The sequence below is a fragment of the Lepisosteus platostomus genome, chromosome 11 (genome assembly GCF_059453375.1).
Source record: "Lepisosteus platostomus isolate fLepPlt1 chromosome 11, fLepPlt1.hap1, whole genome shotgun sequence".
Taxonomy (NCBI): Eukaryota; Metazoa; Chordata; class Actinopteri; order Semionotiformes; family Lepisosteidae; genus Lepisosteus; species Lepisosteus platostomus.
In genome coordinates this window covers 21,951,031-21,978,035 of record NC_142621.1, presented here as the reverse complement: position 1 = coordinate 21,978,035, position 27,005 = coordinate 21,951,031, and the positions used below count along the sequence as shown (strand labels likewise).

The following is a 27,005-nucleotide window of genomic DNA, read 5'->3' as shown; positions in this document are numbered from 1 at the left end:
GACCTAGTAAAAATGTATAATAAGATTACATAAAGGGTATTAAATGGAAAATATGTCAAGTATGGTAACATTGATGCCTTCTATGTATGCATTTCTGAGCTCAAGTTAACTATTTTTTGCATGTACTTTTTTGAAATGTTGTTTGCAACTATTAGAATGTTTTCTTTTGCTATTGTAAATAAGAAGTTTTTAGATTATTACTTACTGGCATGCACAGAGTTAACATCTGTTATGATCTCAGCCATGTTGCTTTGTGCATACCATAGGGTTAGGATCATTCCACAATCGATATATTTAATTGCTCTTGTGTTGTTTTGTTGTATCAATACCCTACCAGCTTTAACTGCTCCATCACCAGTTACTGGGACGGGTTGCCTGGGAAACGGCCGCATGGCAACAGGATCAGAGCCTGGGGGTTGTCTGCTGCTCAGGCTGCTCTCATTTTACATCACATTTCCTCACTAGATGGTGTGCAAGCCACTGGAGAATAGACTTCCTCATACAGTGCAGTTCTGACAAAACAAACCTGGAAAACTCTCTGGAACGCCATTTCTTGAGCTTTTCAGGGAGGGAAGAGCTGGAATAAGAGCTTTGTAAAGATTTGCAGACAAACAAGGGAAAGCATTTTAGCAGTAATGGACATAATGATTGTGGTGCAAGATGCATGTTTCTCTGGTCAGTGGTTTACTGCTATAATTCTAAGTCTCTGCTGCTTTCTGCCCTCCTGCTTGCCTGCTGGACAAACTGTGGACTTTCCCTGGATCGGGGTTGAAACTGTGGTTATTAGGCAAGGGGACACTGCTATCTTAAGGTAGGGAAAAACATATTTAACTGCCTTTTCACTTACAAAAACATAAACAGACTGTTACACACATCTTTGTCGTAGTGCCTCTTAAAAGGTTAAGATGCTGTTAAAAGTGGCTTCAAGCTAAGCGCTGCTTATAATCTTGTTACACTTATGCATCTTACTTATACCTGGTCAGTACTTTACTTTTGCTTTTAACTAGGTCAGTTAAGAAGCAGTGTGATGTATGATTTTCAATGCATGATGCAATCTTAAGACTTTTGCTATACTTTTTTTGTCATTATATTGAGGGTTTGAATTTCATGAGAAAAAGGATGCTAATGGAAAGGAAAGAACTACATGAAATACAGATGTGAGTTTTATTTTTACAATCTTTGAATAGATCACTTTCCTCTAGCACTCCTCACAAGTAGTAGTATTTAGGTTTCTTGTTGTTTTTCACAATTATTTTTTAAACCCAGCGTCATTCTTCAGAGTCCTTAAATTTTGTTTTTACTTTGACTATGGATATCATCTGTATATATTGCCTGTGAAATGTAATAAAATTATAAAAAATATAATTTTACGCGATTCTAAATATAGTGATATTCTAAGTATACTTTCTTCAGATAATATATATACAGTATATATACATAATATATTATATATGCCTGGTAGCCACACACAAATAAAGATCAAAAATCAGTTTTGTAGTATAAATTTATATCATGTTGTTCTTTAATTGCATTTTGGGCATCTTTATGAAAGTAACCTATGTAGATATTGTTTAGGTAATAATAAAATGTCATAGGCATTTAATAAAAATAAAGAATTAAAAAATTATATTTACAGAAATCAGAATGTTAGTGGTCAAATTTTAAATTAGTATGCTTAGGAAATTAGCTATTTTGTTTTCTTTTGTTAAGTGAAACAATTAATGTGGAATAAAACTAAGATAAAAAATAACTGTTAGATGCAAAACAGAAAAGTGAGAAATAAACGCACACTAACCAAAGCCACATCTCCTTCATTAATCTTAGTATGGGCATGCTCAGAAGGTGACAAATAGACTGTCACAGTTTTATCTCCAAAAATGTCTAATAGAGAAGGAAATAGGTTATTATTTTAACCTAGCTATTTGTGTCCATGTGATGAAAAAATAATTTCTTAAAAGCATGTATTATACAGTAGTGGTAATTGTAGGTGTATCTTAATGATCTGGGGGAGTTTTAAGATTATACCAAGTAAGATCTGCATGAAATATTATTTTTCAAAGGAGATTAAAACAGTGCCAAGATTTATGGAAATAGGAACTGAACTGCAGAGACTCTGAGATAACTCTTTTAACACATTCATAAATGTGACTAAATGTGTGGATTGTGGCTTGAAGCGACTGCTAGAGGGAAAATAGCTGCCTAGAATTCACTACAGGAACTGGTCATTTGGATATGCTGCTACAGTGCCAGATACTAATGAGTGATTCTCAGCATTCTCGAATATTTTTAAAAAATGTAGAATTTCGTTCAGTTTTCAGTCTCAACCTGCTGGTAACTGATAATACCAGTTTTATTGTTATTAATAGTTTATGGGACATTTTGCAATTACCCTAGCAACAGTGATGTGAAGCACCATATCATGTACCATATTGCTTGCATGCCCATAGGCTGTTGTGTCACACAGCCTTATGCTTTAGATGCTATCTGGAAATAAATGTAAATCCATAATTTCAGCCTAGGTTGCATTTGATTAGTATTACCCTCTACAAATTGGTCCTCAGTGCTCATTTTGTATTTTGTCATTAGTGAGCACTAACAATTTGGTGCAGCAACAAAATATTTAAACTCTCCTTTCTCCTAATGAATTCTCAGAAGCTTGGGTTAGCTCTGCAATCCATCGCAGTTTACAACAGACTTTGCGTGGCTTCTAATAAGAACAGTAGGGCTTTATACATCTCTGGATTATCTCATCACAAAACCTGGAACAGAGATTCAAAGTTTTGTTTACTGAACTATTACCCTTTGTAACTTGCAAATGAAAGGCTTAACTTTCTCAAGAATATATTGTTATTCTGTTCCTTGGACAGCAGATTTGCTCATTCAAGGGTTACACAAAGCAGAGAACTGTCTTTAAGGATAGTGTGCTGAAAGGAAATTGGGAGACTCAGTAGTACATATGAAAGCCTCTCTGTTAGAAATGACACTATGCTATTAATTTTTTGCCACCAAAACTGATGTCAAAGGGGAGATGTAATGAAAGAAGAAACTTACATTATAGTTTGAAACACAATAGATAATAAATGAAGACCATAACAGTTCCAGAACATAAAATTAAAAACTAGACTTTGTCAGGATACTCAAATTAGCTCCTGATAGGAGTGGTCCAATGCTGCCCTATCATAGATTTTTTTTTTCCCATTATTGTTACTGTTGTACTATGGTCAATCTGGTCAATCTGCTTTTATATGTTCAGTCCGTTTTTAATAAATGGTCAAAATCTGTTTTGAAGTTAGAGCTAAGTTAGTATTTTTGTTCTCCTGAAATTGCATTAATGGGAGCAAAATGGAATTAATTTTTCTTTCATTTTAATAAAAGCTCAATGGAACCTCAGAGGAAATGAAACGGGGTCTGTTTTAGTTATTAACAAACTATCCTGCTTTTTCCAAATCAAAATGTCAAGCAGGTCACTGCTCTAAATTGTCACATTGATTTGTTAAGTGTGACATGGATACAGAACATTACAAGTTCAAATGGAATGGGTACTCCTGGGAGACAGGTAGGAGAGATCTTGATAGCTTGATTTCTCTTTGCACTGAAAGCATGCAATACATTTCTGGCAAAGCTATTTAGAAGTTCTTAGTCCTCTAGGGCTCAATGAGTGAAAAGCATATCATTAGATTCACCAGCTGATAAGAGGCAACTGGTGCATAGACATGTTTTAAGTTTCCTTAAGTTCAGCTTAGTTGAATATAGTAATACGAAGCCCAAGGTAAAAATTGTGCTGGTTGTATTTCACTGCAGGCTACTTTATTTGTTATTTATAGGTGTATATCTCTGGGAAAATGTTTTTAGGAAGGGAGAAACTTTCCTCAGATTAAAAAAAGGTGCTCTCTCTCTCCTTCCTAACAGTCTCCAAAATCAAGAGGTGTATTACTATAAGATATCAGTATTATTTCTATTTAATCTATTTTTATAGATTATATGGCACTTTTCTGGACACTCCACTGAAAGCAAATTGCAGGTAATGGGGACTCCCCTACACCAGTACCGATGTGTGGCACCCACCTAGGTGATGTAACGGCACCCGAAATATACCAGCTCGCTCATCAAACAAAATCAGTGGGAAGGAGAGCAGAGTGATTAAGTGATTAAAAGGCCATGATTAATTAAGCCCAAGGGTAGTAATTCACATACACATGGATTTTCATTCTTTTCTGATGATTGTATAATTTAAAAAATAATGCTTCCTCTATAAACAAAGATAGATTTAAACAGAATTTGTAAAACTGATATTAGAGGTAGTCACGTTTTCTATATGAGATGTATCCTACTACAAAATCCAAAATTGTCATGCATGCACATCTATAAATAATGTTGCAGGTGCACTTTTCGTGTAAATATCAGCTCATATTGTACCACATAATGTTCTGCAATGCTCTTGAAAGGATGTGTTGAAATATTCCCTTTGATCAAATCAGTGTTATTGTTTTCTTCTTCATATATGACACACTCTGCTGCAGTGTAGATGACATCAGTGCTGGCACTGAAGCACCATTCTCAACAATAAACTCCAAGATACTTGACAGTAAGAAAATGATGACTAGCAGTTGTATGCAAACACCAGCTAGTTTCAGAGATTGTTTGACACACATGTTTTATTATTACCTAATACCATTAAAAAACATCACAGCTCCATTAACTCTCTTCTATCAGAAGAAAATACCAGTTTGGGTGCTAGACCTGCAAGTTAGTGAACAATCCATTCATCCTTGAAGGAATGTGTTAAATTAGTGTCTTTGCCTCTAATTTAGCCCAAGAGGATATTAATCTGTGTTTCCAGGCGCACATACAATTTTTCACTTTGGGGGAGCCTTGCTGACAGTCCCTAGAGAAGAGATTTAGGATTGATGGTCATGATGACAGAACTCTGTACCTTCATTCATTGTTTTTCTCACCTTGTGATTTTGAGACTTATTAGTTTGGCAATATAATATTTAGCAAAAATGTCTTTTGTCATCTGCACAAAAACAGTCTCACTTTCCAGTGATACCTTATGAAACTCTCACAAAAATGTATTTAAAAAGTACATCAGCCAAATGTATCTTAGGCCTGTTTAATTAAAATCACATGGAGGCTAAATAGTAGTTATTGGATCTTTTGTGTGTTAAAATGGGAAAGTGTATGTATCCAAGTATTTCAGACTATCTACATTGTAAGATGTTATGCCTGGATTGCTTGGAAGATGGTTGTCAAATGGAAAAGAGTTATTTAATTAAGAGAAATCTCTGTTATATGTACAGTATGTATACCTAGGTATATTCTTGTGTTTGAAGAAGGACAGAGAAATGGATTATGTAGGTAGAAGCAGTTGGCCACATGTTTGTATCATGAAAGGAACTAACCTTTTACATCTTATTATATGATTATTGTAACAGGGGACAGGAAAGGGAGTATGGATCCTGTGCAGGACTTTGAAGAGAGAGAGATAATTCCAATCCAAATTGCAAGGCAAAAATGTAATCCAGGAAACAAGCAAGAAGGTCTGATGACGGTTGAGACAGCAGGACAGCAACAATCCGAAACACAAGACTAAATTGTAAATGAGGGGGCAGGTTAAAAGGTCTGATACCAAGTACATAGTAATAGTAAATAACATGCACTTGGGAGCTTGAGGAGAATCTGCAATAGTGAGCGGGGAAGTGAGGAAAAAGGGGAAGTGAAATAGTGACGGGGGTTAACGATGATAGGTACATTACTTGCGGTGTGAGCGTTTGTTAAACACAGTGCGCGTGGGAATGTGAGATAGGTCAGAGACGCGTGCAGAATGCGTAGCAATTATATGAGATGTCTAAAGAAAAAGTATGAATGAATACAGCACCTGATAATACAATAAAGTTGTTATGGATTTCTGTATCTTTTGTAATATAAGGACAATTGTTTAATTATAGTTTCTGGATATCTTTGTTTTGGATATTATGTCCACTCTACAAACTTGAATCCCTTCTAGCATAAAGAATATTTGATATTGCAGTTAAGTGCGGTATGCTTATCATTGGAGTTTTGCACTTTTAAAATGGTATAGGGACATTTCCTGTACTTCTATTATGCTTTAAAACCATGATTGTCCAGGGCAGTAAAGCATGCTGAAACCATAGGAGTCCACAATAAAACCACTTGTAAGTTCGTTTTTCTTTTGCTGTAAACACATTCTAGACCTGTATGAATTACATTTTTTGTAATAATATGAAGGTACATGATAAATCAAAAGCTTCAAAATATTCTGAAACAGCCCTTACATCCCAGTCCTGTAAATTATTTTCCCTGCCTCTGTAAATCTAACCTGAAACATCTTTCCACCCCCCCCACCGCATTTCCTGTTTTTGGAAATGATAATTGACCTTAGGGAATCAGTAAATCCCATCCTCTGGCCTTCACTGGCTCTTGGCAGCTGTCATAATACTCACATCTTTAGATGAGAGCCTGCTTTCACTGTGAAAGAGGAGATCCTGGGCCAGGCCTTATTCTATCAGTTTTAACAAGTTACTCTGTAACAGTACAGTCACAGTACCACTACTGAAAAATATATTTATTTAAACAATTTAATCTCAAGGTAATTTAGGAATTACTTAATTTTAATTAATTTTTTTGTGGCCAGGTTTGCATGTTTTGTTTCCAAGTGTCTTTTCAAGAAAGCTGGTTTCATATTTTCATTTGAAAGCTGCTCCTAACAAATCATACATTTAGGCAGAGGTTTAACCTTGTCACTGTAAGTGCAGGTGAATCCAAATTTTAAATACTCCTCGCTGTACTTATGGAGCTTTTCCTGCTTTGGTGCTTTTGGCTGACTTGGGCCTTCTTCTGGTGATTTTCTTTTATGAACCACGAATCTGTTCATTTTGATACGCTAATCACGTCTGATTAAGACGCGCTAACAACGTATGATCACATGACATTCAACAATTAGGCAAATTCTAACAGCTAATTCTGTTGTTGGTTTTTGCATATAAAGTCACGGTTAAGTGTTACATTTGATTGTTTTAATGTAATATATTTTACTTTCAAAAATATATATATTTTTAAAATTGAATTTAATTTGACATTGACGTTTCCATCACAATCTCACTAACCCTCTGCAGTACCGCCACGAACCCCTATGGGTTTGCGAACCCCCGTTTGAGAACCCTGGTGTCAATTGGCCTTCTTAAGTCTTCTGAATCCTCTTACATATAGTAGTACAGTAGTACAGTAGTAATATCAAGGGGAAAAAATGTTCATCCATCAGATTTTACATTTGATTCATTATTCATTAAAATTCAAATGCATTAAACACTACAAAAACAAAAAAAGTACAAAACTACAAAAAAAAAGTCTGGTGTATCTCAAGTCATATACTTGTAGAATTCTTTATTTGTTTTATTTGTGAAAGTGTGTATTTCTTACATTAAGATTGGCAAGTTTCGTGTTACAGGTATTACAACTTGGAAATTGCATAGTCTTACATTTTCAAAGTAAATTAGTTGTTTTTTCCACCTAACATGTTTTCTGTGATGATAAACTGTCTGTCCCCGTAAAATGAATTTATGAAAGTGCAGAAGTGGCATAGTGGTGAAGTGGTTAGCATTGGTGCCTTGCAGCTCTAGAGCCCTGGGTTCAATGTTCCGGACCTGGAGTGCTATCTGCATAGAGTTTGTATGTTCTCCTCATGTATGCATGGATTTCCTTGGGGTTTTGATTTGGTTTTGGTTTCCTCCCCAGTCCAGAAACATATTGGAATGTTGATTGGATTCTGGGAAAATTGACCCTGGTGTTAGTGTGTGCGTGTCAGTGTGTGCCCTGAGATGGACCAGTGTCCCATTCAGGGTTTACCTGCCTTACACCCATTGCTTGCCAGGTTAGGTTGTGGCTACCCTGTGACCCTGAATTGGATGGATGAATGAAAGTGCAGAGAAGAAGCAAGTTAACATTGTATGGTGTCTTCTACTATGCACTGCAAAATAATAGATTCTTGACAGCGCACAGGTGCAAGTGCAATAACAATTACATAGGTTTTCTTGAACTAAACATACAGTATGAACAATTCAATGTGACATGAAATTAGAAGGTGTGGGTGCTGGATGATGAAATTAAAAGCATACTGTAGCTCAGAATGTAAACTACATAGAAAAACAGGGATTTACTGAACTTTGAATTTTTTATCCTCAGCTACTGTACATCCCAGTGTGCTTTAACGGAGTTTAAATTTGGTCTAAACTATATTAGCATAGTCATAACATTAAATAATAAATATTATATAGAAAGGCACATAAGAAGTCTGCTACTATGTAACCAGTCCATATACAACAACAGCCAAATTACCAATATAAGAGTAATTCTCATTATTCCAAAGTGTCCACTACCCATTTACTGGCTAAGAAAAATACCAGTATGAGGTAGTAAGTGGTGGCTTTGAGATAAAGGCATCTATTTTAGAAAAACAGGTTAAAATGAGACACATTAATTAATTGGATATATGTGCCATGCAGAGGAACTGTTATTCTACATGAGGGAAAGGAACGATGAGGATAAGCTTTGAGTGGAACTGGCTACTCCCCTCACAACTGGGAAGATTTATAAGATGGCTTCAGGTCTGTAGAACTAAGAGAGTGAGAGGAATAGTGAAATTACAATAGCTAAATCTAGGTAACGCAAGTTGAGTCTGGAGTACTCCTGTTCTATACTACCAGCAGACAGGTGTGTAGCATAGGAGAGTGTCGGTGAAAGAGAGGTCAACAGACTGGCTGCTGCTGTGTCAGGAGCACAAGAAGATAAATAGTAATGGAGACTGAGAACCATGTCCCTGGCCAAACGGAATCAACCAGAGCAGAAAGGAATGAAAGGACTGAAGGGCTGTTTGTGCTCAAAGGAAGTTAACAGATCAGTGGAAGAAGTACAATTGTGCGACAGAATGAATCTTGTTGAATACTCCGGTGCCTGTTGTGTGTTAATAACCAAAGAAGATCAAGAAGATCAATAAGGCTGTGAGACGGAGTACTTAAATCATGGGAAAAATTCAAGTAACATGTTGCCAGGACTGTGGTTGCTGTGACTTATGTACTGACTTTGTCACAACCAGTTTAACAAAATATGTGAACATTTATGTATTCCACAAATGATAAAAGCAGCATAAACTACAACACCATATACTCATACCTTCTTCTATGTGTGCATGGGTCCATGGATGAATAAAGATCACATTAAGGTACAGTCCCACTGCCAAATGCTGACTGAGTTCATATGTTCACCCCATGTTCATATAGTTTTCCTCCAGATGTTCTGCTTTCACCTGTCCACAGTACAAAGACATACTGGTGGGTTTATTGGCTTCTGAAAAATTGGCCTTGGTACAAGTATTTATTTGTGTCTGTGTGTGCCCTGGGAGATGGACTGGTGTCACTTCCAGGGTGCATTTTGGTTGGTGCCTGCTGCTTGCTGGAATAGACTCTGGCTCCCTCTGCAACTCTGTATAAGATAAAGCGGTGATAAAATGCATGCATAAATTTGCTGTACACAACAAATGCTACATGGACATGATGCAAAAAAGAAAATGACAGGCCCCTTAAATTGTGTAACTTTATGCACATAAAAATAGCTAAGAGTTTGTGTGATCTGAAAGTGTATATTGCATCCAACTGTACTGTTATACTCCTATTCTAATCAACAACCAATATGTAGCACTTTATAGTGCTGATTCCAATGCAAGTGTGGACGTCTTCAGCATTTAACAAAAGGATGCTTCCAGGATATTCCCCTTCTCTTTAGCTTTCTCAGCTGTGGCTATTATAGGAATATAAGCTCTGAAGGCAGCACTAAAATGAAGGACTTACTGTACAAAGTGTTGTGGATGACTTTTTCAAATCTGTTTGGTTCTACAACAAACTCCTTTAAATAAAATAGCCTAAGGCAAGAAACACAAGACAGAAGCTGTGTGCTGTGTAAAAGTAATGTACTGTGTACTTTTTATCTTATAGAAATCTTTATAGAAATGAAAGCTTTCATACTATTATATACGACAAAACTACATGTACATACTCAGCCTTTGAAATGGTTTCTTAAAAATAAGTCTTTCATGTATATAATGACATAGAGAAGCTATTGTCTGATTGCTCAGTGATCTAGCGATTATGCAAAAAATGTGTAAAAATAGAACTCAGTTCCATGTTTTTCCATCTCTGCAACGTGGCAACAGCATTGCCCTAACATTGCCTCTCGCTTCACCTTCAGTTTAAAGACTATTGATGAAACTGTGGGTTCTATTACTTTTATGGAATTGTTACAGATACTCTCTCTTCTTCGTTGTTACTGGTGTCTATGGGCCTAAAACTATAATACAGATCTATGTGGAGTTTTACAGGTTCAGATTAAATCTTGATCTCCTTGTAAGGTTAGTTTCTTAAGGTAAAACTAAGAAGAGGCCATGATTCGTAAGGTGATCCCCTGTACAGGCAGCATGGTGTGGTAACAGGCTAAGGACACAGGTAAGTGTTGTGCAGGCAAACAGTCCAGATCCTTGGTCAATAAAAAGGCATGGTTTAAAGCTAGGGAGACACAGAAGCGCAGCACAGCGAATTTCACAATCATAGTTGAGACAAGTAGGCAAGGTTCATAGCAAAATAATACACAGTATCATGGCACAAAAGAGACAAATCCAGAGATGTGGCGAGGAAAAACTTGGGTCAAGCATCCAGGGAGAATCACAAGCAAGAACACAGGAATTTGGAAGCAAAGCTAGGGTCAGAGCTGAACTATATCAGAGCGCCAACCATTGTCAGAGCAGACCTTAAGTATCCTTAACTACCTGAAACAGGTGTGGTTGTAAATTACCCACAGATGGTACAAGTCTCTTGCCTAATCGCATATCCATGGTAACCAGCACTGACTGACAGGTGAGTAGAGGCATGGCTGGCTGCCATGGCAATGCTACCTCACGCTGTAGTGCTCCAGTGGGAGAGAGCATGACACACCTATTGAATTTTATAAAACTGAACATGGTTTCCTGCATTCAATGCTTTTACCTTTAAAATTAACTTCAAAGCTTAAACTCAGAGAGTCCATATTAGGGGAATGTAATTATTTAAAATTGAGATGCATCAGTTGAGACAAATCTCTAAATTAAGATTTGATCCTGTGATAAGTGATAAAACATATTTTAACTTTCGTGCTAGAGTTCTATCTATTTTCTGTTCCCTCTCATCTCTCATCTCATCTCTGTCAGCTTTCTCTTCAGCCTCAACTTCTCACACAGCAATAGTTATTGTGGTCTTTAAACATTCAATTTATAATGCAGGTTTTCATTTATATTAGAGTAAATTGGTGCAGTGTTGATTTTTCTCCTCTTTACTGACATCCATGTTTGTAGTTCTCTTTCTGGTTTGTTTTTACTTTCTTTTTTGTCTCTTCTCTTGTCTAGCTCTCTCTCTTCTATGCTTGCTTCTTGATTTATATAATCTGAAACATAGTACACACATGTATTGGAGGTCATAGTGCATAGTGCTGACATGTTCTACAAAAACAGTGACATACTCTATGAAGCAACCTCCCATGGCATCACTATATATGATATACATACTGCCCTACAAAAATATTATTCATTCATTCCACTTCCAGCTGTGATTACAGCAGCAACTTGAGCTGAGGCTAAATTCACGTATTTGGCAGCCTTCAGAAATCTACCAAACACATAAGCACCAATAATCAAACCTTTCTGTACAACATGATGCATGATCTACATATTACATATACAGTATACAGTAACTTGTGGAGTCCTATCTAGAAAACCACTGCCACACTACTGCTCATGCATGGAGATTAAGTTATTTAAGAAGATGTCTCTTATTTAACATATGGAATTAGTAAGAAAAAACATGACTATCTTTGATTTTCTTTTTTGATTTTTCAAATAGTTCCACATGGAAAAGTATGCATAATTCATGTGTTTTCTTAGCAATTAATAGTGATGTGTTGTTGTGCACATTCTGGATATATTAAGTGTCAGTCCTTTTGATGCCTTTCTAAATTATTCTGTATAATAAAACTGAAATATTCATATGTTTGCTCTTTGTGAAATGGATTTTAGAATTCTTCAAAAGCATATGATGCTGTCCTTGATTCAATGTTTGTGATGTAATTCCTAGAGTGGCTGAAACAATATATTTCTATGTTGTTTAGTCTTATGGCAAGGCTATTTTATTAAATGCAAGTTATTAATTGTAGTAGAACTCCACATCAGATTAATCAGATAGAACCTTTGATCTGTTTTTAACATTTATTATACAATGTTTAATGTAGAAAAATATTATTTGAAGAAAAGAACTGTGTATTGTTTTCACGTTACATTGACTTGCATTACTTACTGTACTGTATATTAGCTTATACTGTATATGCTTGCTGTCTCGGCAGAAAATTAAGACTTTATACAGATAATACCTTTTCCCCCTACATATACAGGTGCTTAAAAGTGCTAAATAAGTCACTCAAGTCACACATAAAATTAATTTACAATTCACCTTAACAATTACACAGGTTTACATAACAGAATCAGTACACTGCCTGAAGGAATTCTGAAGTATGTGTTATATAAACTCTGTATGTAGGATATTGGGGCTTGGTTTTCATCCCCATCTGTGTTTTAAGAGAAGCTGTTTACTTTTATTACATCTAGCTATGACATTCCCTGTACACTTCATTTGCTTACAGGCTTTCAGTTTTGCAAAGAATGCAGTTTTTATTGTGTCACCTTTTTTTTCCTTTGAGAACTAAATCACTGATGTACTCCCCACTAATCTTAAAACAAAACATTGGAATTACAAGAGATGAGATCTATTTGCATAAAATAAATTCCTGGCAAATCCTTAGCCATCCTTAGATACATTCCCTTTAGTTGTAAAACTTTGTTTAAAGGTGTCCACAAATTTTAGAATGAAAGAGAGCAATGGAGACAGAGAGATGTTATGTACAGTATGTCTTTGGTGACTTGCCGTACCTAGGATTAAAAGGACTGTGGGAAAGCTTAAAGGAAAGTTCAAGATACATTGTTTGGTGCACATGTTGTTTTGCAAAATAAAAGGACCTGTGTTTTGCACTCATCTCACTTAATTATTTTGATTAAATAAACAAGATTTGCCAGAAAGCAATACAACAAAAAATACATCCTAACATTAAGATATGAAATGTAGAGCAAAATAAGATTTTCGTTTTTATTTTGAATTGTCTTTTTTTTTACAACGGCTGTGGTTCACGTTACTTTATCTATGTCACACCAAGGCCTTTGTGATAACCTTTTCTTTCTCTTTTATCTTTGGAATCTCTTAACTAAAGGTTTACAACACTAAGAGTGATTTAAAAAGCGCTTTTCTCTTATTGGTGAGATATAGATTTCAGGTTTATATCAGTGTTGGCTGGAATGAGTTCAGTGTTATCTGCCTTGCCATATGGTGGTATTCTTTAGATCTGTGTCTTCTCTATTATATAAAGGGCGAGTCAAGTCCCTCATTGTGGGCTTTTCCATACAAGCTGCTATTACACATTTTACACATCCTTGAATGAAATGGCATTTTAATGGTACAATGAGAAAGACAAAGATTTTTGGATAATTTATTTCAGTTATTACCTTTTTTTCAATTTCAAGGAGAACACATATCAGCTGGAATAAACAAGATACAAATTAAACATACTGTACCATGTATAATTGCACAATCTTTCTTAAACTGTGCCTTCATTATAATAAACTACACATGAAGCAGTAGACTTGTACTATGCAAGAACATCTGGACTTTTTTACACAATGCATATGTGTTTTTAAAATTTCCTGAATTTACTTGATTTTTTATTCTAGTTTACTGGTTAAAAAAAATCTTTGGGGATAAAGTAGGTTTAAGTACATATTTTATGCATTCATGCATAGATTATTATTTTTTACTACATTTGCTTGATTTAACATTTTACTTATGGGTAAATGAATGATTTCTTAAAGCAATTAACATTTTGTTTTTACCTAGAACAGACATAATGTAAACATGAAAAATGTGACTTGTATTGGAAGATGCAGAAAGTTGTTTAAATAAATTATTAAATAAGTGAAAATGCTTACAAAAATAAATGAATTAGTAAGCTCGACAAATGATCAAAGATCTCTCCAAATTAAGCAATTTTCTGGATGCTTTTATGAAATTCTGCCACGATCTGGGAGACCATGAGTCATGACATTTCTTCAAGATTAATTGATCATTCAACTCCTATGATCTGGGCAGGAGTATCTAGCTTCTACAGAGCTACTGTTGTAGTGACCAGTAACCTGACTACATGGAATTACATTTGATAAATTCCTGCAATCTTGTCGCTTTTCCGTTGGCACTTCCAAACATGACAACATTTCTGCAAGGCACTGTCTCATACTGATCATGTAACAATATCTTTCTTCCAGCATGAAAATGTAATAGTTATGCCCTACTGACCACAACTGAGCTCCATTGAGCATTTCTAGGATGAACTGAGTGGCTTTGTGGCCACTCACTATTCAAGCTTCTGATGTTCACTGTAGACACTCCAATGATCAGCCTGTTAATGACATATGTTAATTAGCATAATGAATTTACCCAGGTTATGACTGTATAATAAAGTGTGTCTTCAAAAAATTTTATTCTGTTAAGAACATTGTGAAATTGTGGCACTAAAAAGGTTAGAACTGTATATTACACAGTATATTGAGCTAACTGGATCTACTGTATATTGATTTTATACTTTGTCAGCTCGTGGCAAGAATAGGTTAGTATGATGAGCTCCTGGAGATAAAAGTCATAAGGATGGAACAATTTCAAGCCTACCAATTACCATGACGGACTAATTAAGTTTTTTTTTCAACAGTGGACTGATTTCTTTGAGATGGGGCAATTAGTTCCATGTTTTGTTTTTGGGTTCTTGCCTAAACAGGGGATCCTATCACTGAAAAAAAAGACACTTCCCTTACAACCAATTTAAAATATGTTTTCAGATTATATTACAATTCCCTTTGCTTTTTCTGTTACTGTATATACAGATGTTTTTCAAACTACAAGTCACCCAGTTCAAGAATCCTGGTAGTTCTCTGTACAGTGACTGCAAAAAAGTGACTGCAAAGATGTAAAACAATGTACTTGCATTTCAAACACTACGTAAAACTACAATAATATAGGTCTTTGAGAGATTCTTATATGTTAAGCAAAACTGATTATTGGTGTGCCTTATGATCCATGTATGTTTTCTATGGTTTGATGTTTTATGCCTTCTGTTTTAAAAACGCAATTTGGAACAGCTAAAAAAAGTTGTTTTTTTAGGTTTTACAAACATTATAAGGCATTTCTTTTTTGTGTTATTATCACCCTGCATACAAGTACTTTCAGCTATTGGCTTACCTTTATGTAGAGTACATAGAAGTATTCACCACCTTCCAATTATATTCCATTTTTACATGCATTTTATTAAATGAATAATTATATTTAAAACGCCACTTCTCAAACCAAACATTTTCAAAAGACATAATACCCTTTTGTTTTGTTTGTTGTCTATTTTGTGATTAAATTTTATCTGACAACTGCAAAATGAATGCTGTTTAGAAGTTATAAAGAACCCTAATTAAGAAGTGCTTGTACGTGAGCATAGGATATCATTCAGTGGATGTCAAAATTAGAGCTGAATCCTGCATCATCCTGAAACTTTATTATGATTCAGAGATGCTTGATGGCTTAGTGGAATGATACATGGATAAATAAAATGGGTATTGACACTGATTCAATCAAATTTGGTTTGTGGCCCAAAGAAAGCGTAAAATTAAAATGTATTACATGTTAGAATGGGAAAAAAACATTTCAATTTAATGCACCTTACAAAGTCTTATGAGAATTAGCTATGGTGTGCAAGGACATGCATGATGAACAGCTTGTGAAGAAAAGGGTGACAGGTGCTAATTAATAAGCACCCTTGTTATCCTTAAGTTATTGACTCCGTGCCCATCAATTAAAATTCCAAGGCCAATCACATGTATATATACAGTAGATTCCTTTCTTGAAGATGTTTTAAACAAATGCATTTCCATGTAGTCATGTATAGTTTTCTATGCACATTCCCAAGCTATCCTATAACGTTTAAAGGAAAGAAAATGATTTAAGTTTACTAATGATATAAAAGAAGGATAAATCTAGGTGATAAATATTGTCATCTACTTACAGTATAACAGACAATACAGAAAAAAACATACAATACTCAGAAGGTATATTTTGGAAAGAAAGGCAAACCTTAAGCCATGCTTTTAAAAGATTCTGTTGAGAAAAATATAATGAGTAACAAACCTCCTTGCCCTAAATGATATTAGGTAGATCAATTAATTGTATGTATACAATATAAATGCATGTTGGTTTTTGACATGTTGCTATATGTAATATACAAATGAGGCAAACCTTTATTTTTAGCTATTACTGAGCTATGTTGCAAAGTTTTTGCACGTTTGAGGGAATTGAGATAATGAGAAAGGAATTTAATAATTTCTTGCATACTGTATGCTGTATTTCAAAATGCCTTACATACAGAAGTCCCATTTCATCTCCCACCTCATATACCCATGTGATATAGTTAAGTAGTTGTAGTAGGAAGAGAACAGAAATTGTGTTTGGTTTAGCATGAATGACTTTAACCACACAATGTTCTAGGCATGTCACACAGAGAAAGATTTGTCTGTATTTTCTTTTTTCACAGAAATTTACTTCTCTTGTCAAAATCAACATTCTCCCTTAACTCAATAAGTCAAGGCACAATAAAATGCTACAGCTAAATTTCTAAATTCATACATAATACTTGTCTCAGCTTGTAGCTATGAGCCCTTCAACCACACACGGGGGAAAATGTGGAAGTGTAGGCAGACTTGTCTGATATATCTCACTTTTAGTCCACTCATCTTTTAACACATCTCAAACAAAACAACGTCTTACAGGAGGTCCATTGCGAAATGGAGAAGAGATGTGTCCTACACCAATAGCAACACAAGCCACCAAGTGCCTGTGTGGTTGCAGGGGACCTGTGACACTGAGAGATCTCTACCTGACTAAATCCACTTGACCATTTTGGAGTGGTGATGTTGATTCACTTACAGTATGTGATTTGTGTAAGCATATATATGTATTTATATTAATAGGAACAAGTAATAATGTTCCTTGGCAGCCTACGCATGCTGACGCAGCTACCCACCTGTGTATTAATAGTATTTATTGTTAACATTTAAAATTTGTTACAGCTCATAACTTTTTTTTCTGTTATTTACTTGGATGTTCTGATCATAAAAAGTGGTTGTCATCTTACATCTGGCAACTTGTTATTAACTTGAAGTCAGAGGGTGAATTAGTGTTTAGAACTCTGGACCCATAACTAAAAGGTTGTGTAATGCATTGCTTGAGCAAGGTACTTCACTGACATAGCTTCAGTAAAATGCTTTGCATTATAAATGGGTACAAAGGTAGGTTACTTTAGATAAACATGTCAGCCATATTAATTAATAATAATATCTTTGTATTAAACCCCACTGATAGAAACACTTTATTGAGAGCTAATAGTATTGTTCCTGTGCCATTAAAACAGGATTTCCCCATTAGTCAATTAATGTAGATTCAGAGGAATTATACTACTTTAATTGACTTGAGGAAAATGCACTTGAGATGATGATAAGGTTTAAAAAAATGAGGTTATCTTGACAATTGGATTCAATCTGCTTATGTAAGAGCACAGGATAGTAATGCAGAGCATCTTCTGGGACATGGCACTGTTGATAAATCTGCTGGATTTACTTGTAATTTTAATTCAACTTATAATCACAAAATGAAAAAAAAAACATTGGTACTGGCTTTTTAAGATAAAATTACTTTTATAAAAATGTACTAGTATTTCCTTTCTAGAGAGGACATAATGTAAAGGATTTATTCATTTCATGTGACATAGATGTAAAAATTCATTATCTTGACAATTGTCAACAGGTAATACTGATGTATTTTAACTGTATACATTATAGAAATAATCGTTATAGATGGTGACCCCTAAATGCAGGAGCTGCTTTTGCTTTGTAGCTGACTATGCTACCTGCCAATTCTAAAGAGTGCTAGGACCCCTTTACCCCTGCATAAGGTTCTTTTTATCTCCCAGAACCACCAGTTATCCTATATACTGTAATATTCAATTTTATTATAGTATTTCAATCTTCCCATCACACACATGTAACCACATAACACAGCAATTCCTATGTCTGCCCACCAAATATACAGAACACATGACACAGCTTATCTACAAGAGACACACACTACAGAATATATGAAAAACCTCATGGACCAAAACCAAATGTCTCAAAAGAGCAGTCCACCAGCTCTGTTTTCAAGCAACAGCTCTGGTTGGTGACCTGGCATGACTTCTTATGCCACAGTTAAAAAAACTGTAGTTTTAGGCATTCTTCCCAGTCTTGTCTGCGCCAAACAACATGGTCCCTGGTGCTTCTCACCCTACCCTGTCTATTAAAGAGTTTGGTTTTGGGTAGTTGGAGGAGGCAGACAATGCTGGTGCCTCCTCCTCTGATGTCTTTAGAGTCCCTGGTGTCTGAGTCCTCTCCTGGGTCCCTGCATTTCTCCTTTTCTAGCTTCTTCTGTGTCTGTGTGCTGTCTCGGTGGGATTTTTGTAGCCCACTAACCATGGCTTATGGCTTGTTCTTTGGGGGGTGGAAGTGTCCCAGGTGTAATAAGAGACTTTGCATTCACAACCTCTTCCAGGACCTCTTTGCAGTCATAAGCACAGTTAAACCTGTCTCACAATCCCACCTCTGAACCTCTGAACTGTCACCTCTGAACTGTGAGGTAGTTAAGTGTGTGTGCAAGGACTCTTGATCAATGGGAAGCTTAAGAACATGGAAAGACAAATGCACCAACTTATGGAGACACTGGCATTCAATGCCCACTTAACATCAACACAGCCTATGCTCATTTTTTTCACTCTGTGACATCATAAACATACCAGTGTGTTTTTTTTTTTTTAAATTAAGAATGGAATTACTTTTCCATAATTAGGTGATACATCTCTTGACATTAAATCATGGTTTAGAATTGAGTGATAAATCTAAAAAAAAATGAAAAACTTGGAGAGGTGAAAACTATTTCTAAAAAAAAAATATCTTAAGCTGCCTACAGTAGCTCAGTCATTCTTTGTCTAGGTTAACATTTATTGTGATTGAGTCAATATTTTTTTTTCTTTGGATAGGTGATTGTAGAGGTTTGTGTGAAATTAGAAAATGTAATATACAATAAACTTATTATTATTTTATTCTTTAGTAGTAAGATAGCTTGCTCCAGGTAACCAGGTAACCAGTTTATAAAACAATCAAACAAATTAGATTGTTAAAACTTTAATACATTATTTTCACTTGTGGAAATAATTCTCAATGATGATGATGAATACTAAAATGGCATTTCTGTTTGAATAAATATACTAAATAATTTGAATTTAGTCAGGTTCTGTTAGTCAACTATATATTCAAATGGAAGAATAAGATCTGGCAGAACATCACATACAGTATGATGAGAAAACCAAAAAAGCTCTTGTAAAATACTGCCTGAAGGAAAAAAAATGATGGCAGTTTTATTAGTTGGAAAACATACAACACATTAGTAGTGCCATCAGAAACCACAGCAGCTAGATATCTCTGCACTGATAAGACATCAATTCCCTTTAAAGTAGCAAGTCAATTAATTAAATAGAAAACTAAGCAAAAATAATCCATACTATATGTTTTGCATTTTAGGGATTTACTAGTTTTATGTTTTGGCTAGTGACTGATCTGTAGGAAGTAAGATATTATTTTAAAATTTGAGAGTTTGTTAAATACACAGTGTTGTGCATGAACTTCATAACAGAGTGAAATACAATATTATTTCTTTTGTATGAATCTTATTTTTTGTATTGTACATTTCACAACATGTAATGGTAATCAGAAAATAATGTTCCTTAATCACATTTAGTAATTTAGTTTATTGAAAGTAGATCGCTGACTGGATATTTAACTGAGAAAATATTATTCTAGTGGTACAATTCTGTAGTAATGCACACATTCAAAACAATGTATGTAAAGCAAAAGCAGCGTGACAAACCGGAAGCACAGCCATGTCACTTTGATTGCATTATGTCATTAGCATATCACACACTTACCATGAAATATGGTATAGATGCTATAAATTCTGAGTTATAAAGGGCTGATATTTTAATGACACTTATGAGCCCTAATCCAGGTTCATTCCTTGAGTATATATTGGTACAGCTTTAGATTACTACGAAGTGTCTCTAAGAGTTTAGATGAAGTTTGTGACACCTGGCACTTCTAGCTTTTAAAGCAGAGAGGATGTTCGCTGAGTTGTCCCTTGGGGGTCCTAAAAAGAAATTTAAAATTTACCTTGGTATACCTACGTAGGTTGTGTATTAATAATTAGCAGTACAGAAACACAACGTATAAGATCACATTTAGAACACAGAGGAAGGATAGGGGAAAACAAAAACAAGAGGGAGACAAGAGAGGAGTCCGGAGGACTTGAAATCTGTGCCAGGTGAGACTCCTTAGTTCATGATTATCCAAACAAAACCTGACGGGAGCTAAGTATTTGAACCTTGCTAGAGAGAGTTTGCTATTCTATGGTTTTGGGACCTTGGGTTCCCTGGTTAAAAGATATAGAACCTCTGTTAGAGACGTCTTTCCTGCTTAGGGTCATTTTTACAATAGCGAGATAGTCTCCCATTTATTTTGTGGTATCCTGGGTGCAGAGATTGAAATTTAAATGCAGGTTGTATTGCTTTTATTTAGAAGGTAGCTTATCTCTTACTAGGCTTCTGTAGGCATTATTTAATGGTTTCATACTGAGTAGAAGTCTGGGTTTTTTTCTGGGTGATTAGGATGTTAGGCCTCTGAAACGCCTTGTTTATACATTTTGTAAATAGTGTAACTTGTGTGTTGTATATTTCATTGTGTGTAGTGTAGTGTTTGTATTGTCATCATTAATAAACATTTGTTTAAGCACGTGTGCCTGGATTATTACTCTTTTCACCAAAGCTGTGCCAGAGAATAGAGGACTCACATGCCTCTAGTTATACCAATTGCTCGGTATATTCTAGAGAAATCACTTGGGTGTTATGAAAATTTATTTTACTTATTGACTAAACCGCTCAGTTAATTCCTAGTTTCAAACCCCCCCATTTGTAACAGTATTTTGAAAAATCTAATCACATGAGGACAGTTTAATTTGCTTTAGTAGTTTTTTGACTGAAATGGTATGGTATTTAAAGGGCTAGTTATTAACATTCTATCAATGAGTTAAAGGATTTAGGTATGATCGTCCATTTTCAGTTCTATTATATTTTTAGGTAATGCGTATAATAATTTCCTTATAGTTTTTGCAAATTCAATATTGGCAGAGGCCACAGCTGGATAAATTAATACTTTCAAATAAATGCAAGGAATGATTTTTAGCAGTTAAAAAGTAGACATTCTTACTAGGCAAGATTCATACAGTGTCTCTGTATAAGCTTACTTCTCTTTCTATTATAAAATATTAATTATATTTATTATTTACCCTTATTGCACAATTGTTTATTGTATTTGACGTTGACTTCCTGGGAATTAATAAACGTTGTGTCAAAGACTTAAGTCATGGATTGTGACCCCTAACTGAAGGAACTAATTTTGCTTTGTAGACAATTACACCTCCTAAAAATTATAAAGGGTACTAGGATCCTTTTCCCTTTCCAAAGGTCCATATTATCTTCCAGAATCACTAGCGTAAGAGCAAGCATGTAGGGTGTATGGATCCTGTGCAGGACTCAGGAGGGAGAGAGAGAGAGAGATCACCAATCCAAATCACTAAGCAAAAACGAAAACCAGGAAGCAAGCAAGTAGGTCAGAACACAGTAAAGACAATGAGAGAGAAACAATCCAAAACGAAAGGAAAAGTTGAAAACGAGGGGCAGGCTAGAAGATCAAATACCGAAATGAAGGGTAGTAAGACAATAACGTGCACTAGGGAGCTCTAGGAGTATCAACAATAGTGAGCGGGGAAGTGAGGAAAAAAGGGGAACTAAAATAGTGATGGGAGTAAACAGTGATAGGTGTACAGATGCAGCCATTCAAAGTGCGCGGTACAGACACGTACCGGAGGTAATTGGCTATGGCCTTGCGCATTGTGACGCACGATGACGCGTGGTACCGTGGTACGTGATTGGTTGACCGACAGGGGCACTCGTGGTCCGTTGGTCTGTCGTAGAAAGATTTATAGTAAACGTCTTTACTGTGCCCGTTGTAGTATTGAATATTTATATGGAATTTTACCACTGAAGAGAAATCTTAGTAGCTGAGCATAAAAAGAATAGGAGCATACTGTAACGCGTGTGAAGGCCATAAACGATATTAATTTTGGAACATAAACATACAGTATATGGCTGGTCTTGGTACTTTAAAGAAAAAATACACACCCGTATCCATTTCTCCCTAAACATTTTAGGCATCGAAGTCTTTAACTAACGAGATACTGGAGTCAACAAGCATACTTTTAGAATTTGATTAAAAGGGAATATAATATGGAATCACGTATCTAAAGAAATTAATAACGATATAATTATATTCATGTACCGCAACACAAGAATAGTACACGCTGTACATTGTCTGTTGATAATGTTTCTGTAGTGCTTTTTCAGCACTCTGCACGTGACCTTGCCGGTGGCGCTGTGGGTTAGGTTCCTGACTCCCATGTCACACGGTCTGTGATCAAATCCCACTAGAACCATGGCTTTTTTTTAACAAACATTTCTTTGAAAAAATGAAACGTTTCCCTTGGTCAGAGATTAAATAAAACCTCACTCGCACCAAACAAATTTATATTTCTAAATATCACAACATGATCGAATTTAAGTCATTTTAATAACAATGAATAGTCACCTATGTGTTACAAAATAAAAATTTATATTGATTTGAATCGCGTTTTAATTTAAATCGTAAACGTGTGTTTAAATATATGTGTTTTTTATTCACAATCAGACAAATGCAACATAAATTGATATCTTTGTCTTCTAAGTATCTTAATAAACTTTCAGCATAGCTTTCTCCCAGTTAGATTTATTTTTCTTGGGATCTTGGGATCAAACGTGGAAAGATTAGATTGTAATCGTTTTTATTTTTTAAATACATTTTAGAAAAGTGTAATCTATGCTAAAAAGTTGTACACCACCTGCTATAAAGATACATATTGTAGTACTTTCGGGTTCGGATAGGACAGACACGAGAACTCAGACTTACGGAGTTAAAGCAAGTTAAAGCCTTGATTTTATATATCACCTTTAAAAGTGATACCCAAAGTAAATACCCAACACTGATTGTACCCATCTGTCATGCTAATAAAGCACCTTGAATTGAATTGAATTGAATTGAGGGAGAGAGGGGGGGAGGGCGAGCAAGAGAGCCAGGACAGACAGGCAAATAAGATACACTCCACAGACATATCATGAAACGTTTGCACATATAGTTAAGTTATTACTTGGTTTTCAAAGTAAAATGAAATACAATATTGTTGTTGTTGCTGTTATTGTTGTTTTTATCCTGTAAAGCGTTTTGAGAAGCCACCTTTAAAGGCGATATATAAAAGCGCTGATTCTTATGGAATGTGTTCCGTCAGGGATTTAATTTTTTTTAAAATCGCGTATCTAAGAAAATAGCAGTATAACTTTGTTCATGCACAAACAGTGGCATGTTACATTATTAATTTGGGTGTCTCCTCTTGCCAGAAAGCTCTAAATTGCATTTTGAGTGCAGTTTTTGACTTTTTCTAAATTGTAACCCATAAATAAAGCTGATACAGTTTAGACTTTGAATTATTTTAAACTGTATTACAGCAGCACAATGGAAAATGCAACGTAAATTGCAAAAATGCACTTGGAATCTGTCCAAGCCAGGCATTTTCTTTTACTGCAACGGACATAAAAACTTGCGTTTCATAATTTCTAACTACGAAAATTATTTAAACTGCGACACTTATCATTCATTCCATTCCATTCCATTTTCAGTCTTCCATTTCTCCCTAAACATTTTAAGCATGCCACGCCCGGACTGTTACACCAACGCATTAGCATGTTAAAGCGATTTCATTGAGGAGCCTAGCTTAAGTACTGTACTTACTGGGTTTTTGAGGGGGGGAGGTGTCTTTCGCTGGAAATCTTGCCCCCTTCTACTTTGAAAATACCTGTGAAACCAGTTTAATCTGTCACAGCCAGTACTCCCGCAGAGAGGGGGGGTTGTACTCGTTAATGTCTTAGCCGGAACACATCATTATATCTCATTTTGTATTTCTATAAAAAAATCATTTGCCCAGCTTAACACTATTGTTATTGTTTTTATCCTGTAAAGCGCTTTGAGGAGCACAGCTTTCTCACCACTTAGATTACTTTTTGATACCATCCTTACACAAAGCAGAAACTTCTTTCCGATTTTCCGATGACATACAAGTGGAAAGATTACAGATTTTAATTGTCATTTTTCTGAACCAGGGAAAATCTGATCATGTTTCTCTATAACAATAATAAGAAACTTTATTTTACATATCACCTTTAAAAGTGGCATCTCAAAGCAATACAGTAGATGTAAACCACAGATTACAAAGTAAATATCCAGACAAACGCAAACGCGTTTTTAATAAAATGCTTTTATTCATTCAGCAGAGAGAGAGCGTAAAACCTGGGCATAACAGCTGTTCCTTTTTCTGATCACTCGCTCTCTGGATAAACGTCTCACCTGTCCTGTTCTTTGTTTTCCTAATTTGCTGATTATGCCTTCTGTGATCCACTCCTGCCCTCACACCTAAAGAAGACTATTTTAAATTTCTTTGCACGGTCCGTTGTGCAATTAACCCTTGTATGTGCTGTCCTTAAGGTGATATCACATAAAGGTGATATGTAAAATAATGTTTTTTATTATTGTTATAGAGAAACATGATCAGATTTTCCCCGGTTCAGAAAAAAAGATCTAAAGTATACTAGTTTGTCACTACTATACTTTTAATACAGTCTTTGCTGTGCTCTAGAGGATCCTTATGATATTTCGAGCTATGGTTGAATGATAAGTGTTGCAGTTTAAAGAAATTTCGTAGTTGGAAATTATGAAACGCTCTGTTAAAAGCAAGGGAGTTTTTATGTCCGTTGCAGTTTTTTTGAATCCCCAGCGGAACACATTCCATAAGAATCAGCGCTTTTATATATGTATATGTTTTTTATTATTATTATTATAGAGAAACATTATCAGATTTTCCCCGGTTCAGAAAAAAAGATCTAAAGTATACTAGTTTGTCACTCTTCTCATCCCCTCTTTGCTAAATGGCTTTTGAATAGAGTCACATGAAGAGAGAGGTGAAACACCCCTACACAGCCCTGTCGCAGTACACAAATATAATTATATCTTATTGATTTCTTTCTAGATACGCGATTCTTTTAATACAGTCTTTGCTGTGCTCTTGGGGATCCTTGTGATATTTCGAGCTCTGGTTGAATGATAAATGTCGCAGTTTAAATAATTTTTGTAGTTAGAAATTATGGAACGCTCTGTTAAAAGCAATATGTCCGTTGCAGTTTTTTTGCAACATGAATATAATTATATCGTTATTTATTTCTTTAGATAAGCGATTCCATATTATATTCCCTTTTAATCAAATTTTAAAAGTATGCTTGTTGTCTCCGGTATCACGTTAGTTAAAGACTTTGATGCTTAAAATGTTTAGGGAGAAATGGAATACTGGTGTGTATGTTTTCTTTAAAGTACCGAGACCAGCCATATACTGTACATTTAAGTTCCAAAATTAATATCGTTTATGGCCTTCACACGCGTTTTCCCCGGAGAATAGATGCTCCTATTCTTTTTATGCTCAGGTACTAAGATTTCACTTCAGTGGTAAAATTCCATATAAATATTCAATATTTAACGGGCACAGTTAATACATTAAATATACATATACATACTGTATACAGTACAGTTTGCATACGGTAATATGTTTATGTTCCTAAATCAATCTCTTTTATGAGCATGTGAAAGGCATGGTGAATCGATTCTCAAAAATTACTGTAATTTGCATGATTGGAAACAAATGCGTGATTGCGAAATGCTGTGGTGTTACTTTTACAAAGACGGTCAATGAAAAAAATAATGTGGACCAAGGCAATACTTTGAGTTTACAGCTTGTCCAAGGTCATTAATTATTAATACTATTAGTAATATCTTCGTTAAAGACTTTCATGGCGACAGCTCAAACATGAGAGGTTGAGTTTTATTAGCTCCACCTTGCGGAAATTCCGGATACTATTATTTTGCTTGCGGTATTATAGGAGAATTTACGGTAACTAGTGGTATTTACCGGTAACTCGCGGTAGACTGCGTAAAGCGCACCGCAAAATAATGCGGTATCTCTTGCGCATTTTGAATGGCTGCATCTGTATTACTTGAGGTGTGAGCGTTTGTTAAACACGGCACGCATGGGAATGTAAGATGGGACAGAACCACATGTGGAATGCGTAACAACTAGTACATTCACAGACCAGCAACAGACACTAGTATTGTTTAAGTACCCTTTTTATTTTCTAGTAATTGCAACATTCATCACTACTAACCCCCCCCCACAGAATCCATGATACAAAAAGTATAGTATTTCCAAATGGTACAACTCCAGACCCGCACAAGTACCATACAGTATGGGCCCTAGTTACCTAATGTCCCAAAGAAAAACGACAGCAACATTTATCTTGTATTTCCTCTGGTGGTTCTTCAGTCTGACTCTCCAGAACAACATAGTCCTTGATGACCTCCCGACCCTCTTTGTTTCTTCGTCCAGTTTTGGGGCAAGAAAACAATGCTAACGCTTTCCTCCTGTCCCTGGTGCCCATGTCCTCTCCTGATTCCA

At 35.4% G+C, this 27,005-nt stretch overlaps 1 protein-coding gene across 4 annotated transcripts in view; it reads left to right on the top strand.

Moving 5' to 3' along the window:
- Window positions 1-449: 449 nt before the first annotated feature.
- Window positions 450-27,005, top strand: part of negr1 (neuronal growth regulator 1) — a 533,948-nt gene continuing 507,392 nt past the window's right edge. For 2 of the 4 annotated variants that reach the window (XM_088598882.1, XM_088598879.1), the window contains exon 1: window positions 450-811. In XM_088598882.1, the coding sequence (XP_088455008.1) occupies window positions 636-811 (176 nt within the window). In that variant the 5' untranslated portion in view covers window positions 450-635. The remainder of the gene's footprint in view (window positions 812-27,005) is intronic. The other 2 variants (XM_088598881.1, XM_088598880.1) reach the window with 2 other exon arrangements.